The 11,343-nt window shown below is 45.4% G+C and overlaps 1 protein-coding gene across 4 annotated transcripts in view; it reads right to left on the reverse strand.

Annotated features, from left to right (window-relative positions):
- FAT3 (FAT atypical cadherin 3) overlaps positions 1-11,343 on the reverse strand; it is a 555,551-nt gene that overhangs the window by 20,653 nt on the left and 523,555 nt on the right. For all 4 annotated transcript variants that reach the window (XM_019530348.1, XM_019530346.1, XM_019530345.1 and 1 more), the window contains exon 22: positions 9,837-10,305. In XM_019530348.1, the coding sequence (XP_019385893.1) occupies positions 9,837-10,305 (469 nt within the window). The remainder of the gene's footprint in view (positions 1-9,836; positions 10,306-11,343) is intronic.

Below are 11,343 nucleotides of genomic sequence, written 5' to 3' on the forward strand. Positions count from 1 at the left end.
AATGTCTATGAAATCTATGAAATATGAAATCTTTGAAATCTATGAAAAGTTAATACATGCCAGAATTCACATTGTTTGCACAAGCCTCAGTTTGGTCACCTTGTAAAATGAGTTAGAAAACAGTCTGCAGGCAAGACTTTTCAAGATATCTCTTACTGGACCAACTGCATAGTTGGGAGAGCTGCTGGACAAACTTTCAGGCAACGGGCATGTTTCCTGATGCCTGAAAGTTTGCCCAATGGATCTCTCAACTATACAGCTAGTCCATTAGAACCTATTATAAAAAATCCTGGCCTCTAGATATTTTTTTGGGATGTCACCCCTAAAACTACATTCTTACCCTGCTAAAACAGTCTGTAAAACAGTCACACTTGGCAGGAGATGAAACACTGGAATAGTATTGGCATGTCCATCCTTGGAGGTTTTTAAAGCCTGGCCCAAGAAAGCCCTGGCTGGAATGATTTAGTTAGGGATGGTCCTGCTTTGAGCAGGGGGTTGGACTAGATAACCTCCTGAAGTCCCTTCCAACCCTAATTTTCTATGATTCTATAAAATGAGATCAGATATTATATTTTGTACTATATTTTGCTTCAGTCAATGTCCAGAAAAGAAATGCTCTGCAGATGAATCAGGCCCATGTAACAAAGGACACTGTTGTTTGTAGGACCCCTGCCTAATTCAGTGCAGAAGCTGGAAGAGTAGCAAATGAGAGAGGGAACTACAAGAGGAAAAAGGAACATGCCGTGATTAAAGCAGTTAAATGCTGCTGATGGGAATTCTGCTTTACACATGGCCCTGCTGTAGAGCTGGTGTGATGCTGAGCAAGTCACTTAACCCAAACTTTAAATCAAAGGTGAACAGTAGGGCCAGATTCTCCTCCACTTCCTAGGTGCCTAAGTGGATTTAGTTAGGCTATAAACAGACACTGTCTTTGGAACAGGAACAGCTCTACCAAGATGTGTCCTAGCACAACTGATCTGCTTCACTGGCATGTACAGATGTCACCAGAGTCCTTGCTCCTGGGACTTCAGGAGCCTTATCCCATAGGACAACAGCCCCAGCTGCTGCACCCCAATACCAAGTCAGGAAAAACCACTGCAGAGGAGGAGGATCCACCCATATTTTCAATTACCTGCTTCTCAGGGATTAGAGCAGCATGGAATAGAATTGCACTTAGTCACCTAAGTCCACTTACAGGCTTAATAAGTAAAATACAATCTGACTGTAAACGTGTTCTCTTCCTTTTCTGGAGGCCTAGCCTACCTGGATTTGATCTGCAGAAGTGCTGGGCACCAGTAGATATGTCTGAAGTCAGTCGGAGCTGTACTGTGAACATAAATCAAGTTGAGGATGCCTTGAAGTGGACAACCACCATTAGCAGAATCTTCTGACCTAAATCTTTGCTGCGCCTCAGTTCCCCATCCATAACCTGCAATAATACCGCCCCCTCAACTCATGAAGTGCTGTGAAGATAAATGAACTTAATGGTCATAAGCACTAGATACTAATGAAGAGTTCCATAAAAAAGCCTGTACATAAATTTCTAATGCTGTTGTCAGAGCAGGGTTGAATTAGTGTATAGTAAATAAGACCTGGAGGCTCAATGAGTAATAAGGCTAGGATGTAATACTGACTAGCGGCTAATAAAGTGAGTGACAGCTATCTTGGGTACTAAATGAGGCAGGGTCCTGTGAAAAAAATAGTCTATGACCATGAATTTCAAGACTACAGCAGAAAGGTTCCACAGGCTTTTTCAGTGGTCAGGTTTGTACTCGCTGGCCGTGTCCAGACAAATGTGGCGGTGTGGTATGGCAGACATGTCTGCAGTGCCACATACTGAATGTTCAGGTGTTCTCTGCACTGCAAGGGAGCACCATGGTTTTTTTTCTTTGATCCTTGGATATCCAGGGGTCAAAAAGCCTGCAGAGAAAAAAAAGGAGCAGCACACACACGGCACTCAAAAGCAGAGCCAGGCCGCCCAAAGCCATGCTGCAGCTGCCAGCCAGGCTCTGTGCATCAGAATTGCTGCTGCTGCAGCCCTGAGAGGGCCTGAGGACCCCAGGTAAGGCTGCTGGAGCCACCCCAGTGCTGGTCCCAGCCTTCCCTATTGCCCCTGGGGTAACTTCCCACACACCTGAGTGTGAATGGCATGCACGTTCCCTGGGGACAAGGAGTGGTAGTGCAAGGTTCACCATTGCTAGTTGTCCACAGGGAACCAAACACCCATACCATGTGTGGACACAGCCATAATGTTCTGTGAATGTTGCTCTTTGTGTGTAAACTAGGGCCAGGTACAGACATTACACATTTACTGGTATAAGTTATCAGAAACAGGTCTATACTCATAACAGACCAGAAGTTCAGCACACAAAATCAATCTATGCTTGTAACAGAACAGAAGTTCAGCACTCATAGGCTGGTTTAAAAAAGGCAAAATCCAGTCTAAGATTTGCACTCCCCCCCCCCCACACACACACACAAAAGGGTGAACGTGTGCTCTGTTCGCTACTGATCTAAAATACGCCACTTATAAAAAAACCCACGTAACTTAGATCAATTCCATCTTGGGCTTTTTGAGTGTCTGTGTAACAGGGTAAATATCAGAGCCAGTCACCATGCTGGCCCACCTCCTTATCTGGGCAGTCTGCCCACCTACATTCTCCTCCATGCCTTGATGTAAACCATACTTTCTGAACCTGTGGTACGTGTACCCCTGGGGGTATGCAAAACACAGGCAGGGGTATGTGGGTACCCCAACACTCAGTCTCTCACCCTTTTTTCCTCTCTCTCCCTCAAAACTATGGCAAAAAATTTGGTGCAATTTAAAAAATTAAATTCCCCAGTAATAATTTGGTGTTCAGCCCTCCTCACTTTGGCCAGCATCACCTCTAGCCCAGGTACATACTTGAGTTGTGTAAAAGGTGCAACCCTACCCACACCAGATCAGACATCTATCATATCACGGCCTTGTAATATACATAGCCCTTCTTGGAACATATGGCACACTTTAGTCTGTAAATATAAAATTCCCTGGAAAATTCAATATCAGGGTATTTATTAAAATTTTCAGAAGTTAGCCTTGCTAGTTAAAAGGTTGAGAAACACTGGTGTAAACAATAGGCTGTTTATTTTAAAGCAGAAGGCTGCCCATTTTAAAGCCCAATGCCAAGGGCATATTACATGGCTCCTGCCCTTCCCTTATACCATGTCCCATGCCTTGCAGATGCTATCCAAATTCCACCATCACTCCCCTCACCCCTTACTGGGCCACTCTGCCCTCTGGCCCAACTAGGCCTCAGGTGTCCTTGGACATGCCTGGGTCTTAACTCACACCCCCTTACTGAGGCCTCCACTCCAGCTACTTCGTTTAGCTCGCGTGCAGTCCTTCGGGCCATCTTAAAGCCCTACTCTACATGACTGCCAGCTGCAGCTAGTCCAGTCAGCCCATGTGCAGCTCTTCAGACTGTTTTAAGGCTGTACTTTACATAGCCTCTGGGTCCCTACTACTCTGCCCCCTCACTGGGACCTCTGGGTCTCAGGTGTCTGATGACTTACTTAGGCCCCCCTAACTCAGCCTATGGCTGTTCAGGCCTCAGACATCTGTCAATGTACCTGGACCCTTGTGGGCATTACACCCCTTTGGGCCTCCAGCATCTGTCAACTTACCTGGGCCCTGCCGCAGGCCCCACTTAATGGGCGTGGGCCTCACCTTGGGTCCCACTCAGTGGGCCTTGGCCCCTGTACTTTTCTGTCAGGGTGTGCTCCTCTAGCCTTTCCCCTCCACAGGGTAACGCACAAGGCAACAGGGGCTGTGGCTTTCTGGCACCCATGCTCACCCTTCACTGGGGAGGCACAGGTGTGGTGCTCTTACTGCCAGCAGCTGAGCCCTCTTCCCCAAGCAGGCAGTCTCCTGCTGGCTACATGACTCCTGACCAGGGAGTGCAGCCACCTGCAGGCTGCCTCTGCTGCCTACTCAGCCCCTTTGAGTGGCAGGAACCACAGGTGTCCTGCTGCAAGCAGGTACCCAAAGGTGCCCTGCTACAGTCTGTACCTAGCCTTGGCATTTATTAGCCATCACCCAAGTGTATCTCATAAGCATTAATAGACTTTTACCACACAAGGGCCTTACACAATGTTATTTGGCACATTTTGTAAATGGTTGCAAAATTTATAGGCTTGCCCAAAGTCAGACAGAAAGTGGGCGACAAAGCTAGAAATGTAACTCTGGTCTTCTGCCTCCAACCCTTTACCAGAAAAATAATCTTTCTTCCTGATACAATTCAATTAGCTGTTCTTATTCCTGCCTAGGCCTATGTTATGGTTTTGATACCCTATACCAATCGCTTGATGTTAAAGCTCTAAATTCCCATACAGGTCTGTAGCCCTTCGCTGATTGATATAATTTTAGATCCTACTATCTTACATCCAGGACCTTAACTCCCAGAGTATCGATGGGCCTTTTACCCATGGGCAGATTACTGTCTTTAGCTTCTAAGTTGTTCAAATCATTCAGGGTTCACCGCTTAATCTGGAGAACCAGAGAGCCCGTGACAGGAGCCGCTGGGCTCAGCTTCACTCTCTGTTCTCGGTGTTAAAACTCTGACCTGTTGGGATTTGCCTTTTCCCCTTCAGATGTGACATTTTTTTTTCTCTCTAGGGCTATGTCCATGCTGCAGCACTTCTGAGACAGGATGGCAGGTTGTGTAGACAAACCCAAGCTAGCTTTCAGCTAACTAGCTTGAGGACAGCAAGCAGATCACAGGATGACAACCTGAGTATTTATTTGGGTTTGGGGGTGGGTTGCCACTGGTGCTGAGCTCCATGATGCCACACTTGCACTTCCAGCCAGACTCAAGCCAGTTTTTTTAAAGCTAGCTCAGGTCTGAGCCTCAGTCAAGACAGTGGCTGCAATGTAGACCTATAATAGAGTGCCTGGAGCAAGATGTGAAGGCCTGTATACATTGCAAACTCCTAAAATATGGCTCTGAAATGACCTGTTTTCCTGTAACTGCAGGATAAAGCCAAAGCTGGTTGGCCATGTTTTTACTGTCTGTGAACAGAAATGATAAATCATTTCTATTCAGGAAGGAAGATGACACAACAGAGACATTATTAGGGAGGTATGCAATTATTCTAAATAATTAATGTATGCAAAGTAAATTGCAAATCAGGCATGACCCCCATAGCTTCTGATATAACACCAGCAATTCTTTGATGTTGTAAGGTTTGAGCAAGCTTGGTTTGGATGTTTTCTTTTAAATTCAGCTATTAATCCAAGCTCTCTAATTTTTCTCTTAATTTCACTATAAAGCAGAACAGTATTTTTTATCGGAAAAGGGATCTTAAAGACTGTGTAGATGTAGACTTTTATTTAAAAAATACAAATCAGAGGACTGAATTCATTAAAATAAATGCTATTGTAATGCTAAAACACTGATCATTAAGAGACAGATTTCAACACCTTGCTTCATATGGAGTAGCACTTTCTACAGCACTTCCAATGGGCTACTTAAAAGTGCTGACCTGTGGGTCCTGATCCTGTTATCACTGAAGTCAGGCGACAATGTTCTTTATGGGTTTTTCCCCAAACAGTAAAACTGCTGTTTCCTTTCTTAAGATAAAAATGAAGCCTTGTTTATTTCATTTCATTTTATTTTAAATCCATTGCGGGTGCTAACATCTCCGCCAGCAAATACAATGTCCTGCCATCCTTAAAAGCATGTTACAATTTGTGGTGACATAACTAGCATTTGACATGGTGTTGGGCTGTCCCTTCTATCCAATTTAATTATATGCTCTTTTTATATACTGGGAACAGCTCACACTATCAGAATTGCTTTGCCTGCTGGAAAGAAATGGCCCTGACTTGTTCTAGTGGGCTGGGCTATAGCACCACTGAAGTATAGTTAAGGCCCATTGCTTTGGAATTATAGCACTATAACAATCCTTTATTTACATATACTGCTGAGACAGTAAAAACAGCAAACAGATTTCTTAACAAGAGACAGCTGAAATATCCCCTCAGGGCACTTGCCCCTCATTGAGGCACTAACATATGCAAGCTTAAATAGCTTTCGTGCTTGGATTTCAGTAGTGAATTATCCTGACATGAACCGTTTTTGTCATTCTAATAACAAAATAGACCCAACAGTCAGAACAGCATGCTTTGTCCCACTGCCCCTTTGTAAGTGGGCAGTGCACATGATGGCAGAAAAAAAGAATTACTGGAAAATGGTTTGTTAGAAAGGTTTCAATTTACTCATCATGAGATTGCTGAGCAATACTGTAAATAGACTCAAGTGAAATCAATAGAAGGAGCTGTTCACACTCTCTCTAGCTTGCTGAACGTTTGACCTAATTTAGAATATAAGGAATCTGAGCTGAAGTCAGGTATTTGTTTCGTCTTTACCCCGTGGGGATTTAAATAATCTTGTTGAGCAGTTTTCTAGAAACCTGCTGCCTCTTTTGCACTCTGAATGACTTTCCTTCCCCCTTATTGGGCACTGCCCATTCTGCTTTTTTCTTAACTTCATAGAGAAAGGGCCTTAAACACACAAAGACAAATGTTGCAACTAATGTGTACTTCACATCACATTATACCACGGTGGGTTTAGTGCTTTTAATTGTCTTTGCACTTTTTTTCCATTGACAGCAAGGCCTCTACCTTCATTAGCACACCCTTAATCTTACTTGCTTTAAACTAAGGCAAACTATAAAGCTTGGTGTTTAATATCTGGATGCAGCAGTGTTCTGTAGACCAAATTACAGCTCATAGAGATGAAGTTGTAAATGAGGTATGTTTGCAAAGGCACGATTCCTGGGAGGCATCCTGTCTGCAGCTGAGGGGAGGAGGTCCCCCAAAAGCTATTGTTATACCATATAAAACATTGGAGTAATTTGCTCTCCCCAGGTGCTCTTGGGATAGGCGCCCAATGGGTGTTCAGTTCTGTCATCACTATGTCACTAGCAGCTTTCCTATTGTATGTTCAGCAAGTGGAGATAAACCAATTATAGCTGTCTGCTACACAGAAACACTAGGGAAAGAGTTGGAACACCACCTTTCCCCAGGTAAAAGCCATAACCTTGCTCCTGTATTTTCATTCCAAAATGTGGAAGAGCAAACTGTTTTTTTTAAAGAAGGAAACAGGCACTAAAGTGTGCACATTTTGTAGGGTTTTTTTCTTCTTTTTACTGTTTTAAAAGTGGATTTCAGTTCAATCAATAATATGTCTATGGAGGACCAGGACTGGAAAGCAATAAATAAATGCAATGCAATGTATCTACTATCACTAATAGAAGATTAGGAAAAATGTGAAACTATTTGATAACTGGGATTGGTAGCAGAGCCCTTTCAGGCAATGACAAGCTGATGCCACAAGTGAAGGAGAGGCCACAGGGACCTGAATTCAGCAGTTAGACTGGATGCCAAACTAAGAACTGAGGTGAAGGCCATCCGTTCATAACCAAGGCTCCTGGGTTGCTGAACAGAGAAGTCAGGACAAACCCGCCGATCTAATATCAAATCCTGCATGAATCTAATCTTGATTCATATATGGATTAGAAAAAGGCCTTACAGCCTTTGCCAGAAGGAGGTTGACAAGAAAGTCATTGGGACTCCCTGTGTGTGTGGGTAGCCTAGCTCCTGGGACTGATAGTCTAGTTCAGTCCCAGGAGCATAGCGCTGAATGCATCCTAAACTTACCCCTTCAGTTGAGAAGAGGAGCTAAGAGCCTAGAAGACAAATAAATACCATGGGCAAACAATCCCCATAGGGATTGACTTGAAGGTCCTGCATCTAAAGCAAAGTAATCAGATAGGGCAAAGACACCTAGTAGAGATAGAGGCCAGCGCTGTGTAAAGGGGCCCAAGGAGACAGTGGCTGCCATGCAGAGAGACCCCGATGGCAAGAGCCAGGTAAGGAATGGAAAGGACAGTTCAGGCTGAACCTCCTTCTCCTAGACTCTTCTAGTCAGTTCCTGGAGTGAACTGCAAGGAAGTACCAGGTTTTTCCACATTATCTGGGAGTGAAAGGGGGGTGCTTTACTTACAGCAGTTCTGAGAACCACTCTACTTAAAGCGCCCGTAGCGTCTTGTGCATTCAATGTCCCCCCGCCCCCATTTTAACTAAAACTTGTTTAGCAAGCTTTAGTTAAAGTGCCCCTGCTACCATTTTGAAGTGGGGACACTGAATACACAAGATGTAATGGCTAATTAGCATGCTGCTTACAGCACATCAGAGCAGCATCCCTGCACGTCTACAGGCGCTCTATAACAGGAAGTACAAGGTGATGTCAGCCTGATAGGGAGAGAAAAGCCTCCATAGCCACAAAACAGTCACAGGATTATTGTACTCTGGCCAGGAACACTTCCCTGCTGGCATGCTGCAAATGTTGACTTGGAGAGAGACCTATCTCACCTGTGATAAGGTAGCTCTTTTTCCACACCTGTGCCATGCTCCTTCTCTTTGAGGAGACTGTCAAGTGCTGCGTTCATTACGAAACACGCTGATGCTACCTCATCAGCTTGACTCAAGCTGCCAAGCAGCCTCAAACATAGACATGATTTAATTAAATACCCTGTATCAGGGGTGTCAAATTCATCCACGCTGTGGGGGCCAAATCCAGACCAAGAGGATCCATAAAATCAGAGAAAATTAGGGCTGCAAGGGACCTCTGCTGGGAACACTCCTACCAATGCAACCCGGTACACCATAGGCCTTCTTGGCAACAAGGCTGCAAGGACACACCGCTGGCTCATATTCAGCTTATTGTCCACTGTACCCCCAAGGTCCTTTTCTGCAAAACTGCTGCCCAGCCAGTCAGCCCCAAGCCTGTACTGGTGCATGGGACTGTTCTGTCCTAAATGCAGGACTTTGAACTTGTCCTTACTGAACCTCATAAGATTTCTTTTGGCCCAATCCTCCAATTTGTCTATATCTCTCTGAATACTAACCCTACCCTTCAGCATATCTACTACTCCCCCAGCTTGATGTCATCTGCAAACTTGCTGAGGGTGACCTCCATCCCATCTTCTAGGTCAGTGACAAATCCATGGGGCAAGTGGCAGCTGTGTGGGGCCAGCTACTGTGGTGGTGGCAAGTGGTTCTGTGTTGGTACAGACCTTGTTTGGCCCCCTGCTGCCAATGGCTGCCCCAGATTCTGCTTCCCTCTACCCCTACCCTCAAATTCCTGCCATGCTGAGAGCACCATGGCTTGGATAGGGCAGCTCTGTGGGCCATACGTTTGATACCCCTGCCCTAAATCTTTACATCTCATTTCCTAGCCCATGAAGCACATAGTTCTTTGAGAAGGCTGTCATATCTATTCTTGCCTAGTTTATAATGGCAGGGACTTGTGATTTCACATGTATATATGTAATCAAATTAGATTCTAACACACAAGAGGACTGAGGTGTTGTTGGGGGGGGGCTTGGCAACAATCTGTGGCAGCTTGAGAGACAGAGAAGGGCGATTTTACTGTGCAATCTGTGATGAGTGTTAGAAATCACTAGCTTTGTTTACAACCTTTGGTGCTGTAAAGGGATTTTGAAACCCTCAGCTAAGAACTGCTGCAATTCTAATCCTATTGGTTTCAATATAAATAACATTATAGCAGCCTCCAATTTTCAATGAACACTAATGCAATCAGAATGGATGTCATTTGGTTGTTACTGATGAAGTTAGTAGCTTTTATAAAGTTTACAAAACCTAACAGACTTTTATAGTGTTTCTGAGACCTCTCCAGCTTGTTGCTCCATAAAAAGAGTTTTGATACAATAAACTGCATGGGAAAGATAGAAACCCCCCCAGAAAGCAAAATGTAATGCAAGGTATTTACCACCAGATGGCACACTGGTACAGCTCCCTCCATTCAGGCACGGATTCCTCTCGCACGCGTCCGGGTATAAAACACAGCCAAGCTTCAATTCAGTCAGGCCAACAACTTCTGCAAAGCTGCTGCGTTTGTTCTGGAGTGGCAGTTCGTTGTTATTCAGGACAACTGAGTCCAGGCAGCCTTGAAAGCCACTCAGGACCTGTGTTGTCCTCTTGTCAGTCAGACTCCGGACGTTATCTACTTGCACCTGGGCTCCAAAGTAGACAGAGCTATCGGTACTCAGCGCCTGGAAGTACAGGGGGGCCTTGCGCCGCTCCACGTAGCTATCATCCAGCGACAGGCTTGTGAAATTCCGATTCAGCTCCAGGAAGACCGAGTGCCAGCTCCCATCGTTCACAGCCCTGCCAGAAATTCCCAGGATTCCCGGACCACTTCCACAGTCCAACTGGAACCACAATTTGCCATCCACAATCTGTGAGGGGAGAACAACAATAAAAGAATACCCCAACAATGCTTCAACTGCTGAGCCTGCAACATTTCATAATGTGCTTCTGTAACACTGTCCTAGTACTGTGCACCAGCGCTGGAAAGCACTGTAGCGGCACTGTCAGAAATAAACATAGTAGAGCAAACAATCGCCCACTCTCAACGTGCCCACATGCTCTCATTTGTACTAGCTCCAAGCGCCTAAATAAGTCTCATGCTAGAAGTGGGGGAGGAAGGAGAGCAGAAGCAGGCATAGGTGAGCATGAGCGGGTACTAGTGCATATGACCAGTCAGGTGACTTTGGACAAGTCTCTTCGGGCATTTATAAATGTGCAGGGGGGGAGGAGGTGGCATGCTTGAATTACAGTGGCCACAGGAGGGAAGGCTGTTGGTTCAAGAGCTCTGAGAGCTGCTCTAATTAAAGCATCCAGAGCGTCACATATATCAGCATGCCCAATGGCAGCAGGGGTGCTTTAACTAAAGCTTGTTGAACAGGCTGTAGTTAAAGCGCCCCCACTGCCATTTTTCAGTGCGGGACGCTGATACATGTGATGCTGGAGTCTGCTGGAGTGTGGTAATTCCCACGCTTCAACAGACTCGATTAATCGCTGCCAGTGTACAGGCTCTCTATATCTCCCTGTGTCTCTGCTTCCTTTCCCTGAATTTGTTTCTCTTGACAGTTTTGTCTGAATGTGCCCAGGGACAAAAGCCAGTTTGCACAACACGTTGAGGCTATGTCTGTGCTTAGGGCAAAAGCACTTCAGTCTTAAATGAGGATTCCAGGCATTAGCGAATTAGAATATTTACTCGATTAGAAGATGAGGTCCTCTTCCCCCACTCTCCCCCCACCCTTTTCACATAGGGAAAAAAGCCTTTCACCTTACAATCGAGCATGAAGAAATGGGGGTAGGGAGAAGCAGGCAGCTGCTCCAGCTCCAGCCTCAAGTCAGGGTTGGGGGCCGGAACTGGAGCCACACCTGTCCACCCCTCCCCTCCCTACTGCTTGAGGACACCCCACCACTCC

Source organism: Crocodylus porosus, unplaced genomic scaffold (assembly GCF_001723895.1).
Source record: "Crocodylus porosus isolate Cpor-Errol unplaced genomic scaffold, CroPor_comp1, whole genome shotgun sequence".
Classification (NCBI taxonomy): domain Eukaryota; kingdom Metazoa; phylum Chordata; order Crocodylia; family Crocodylidae; genus Crocodylus; species Crocodylus porosus.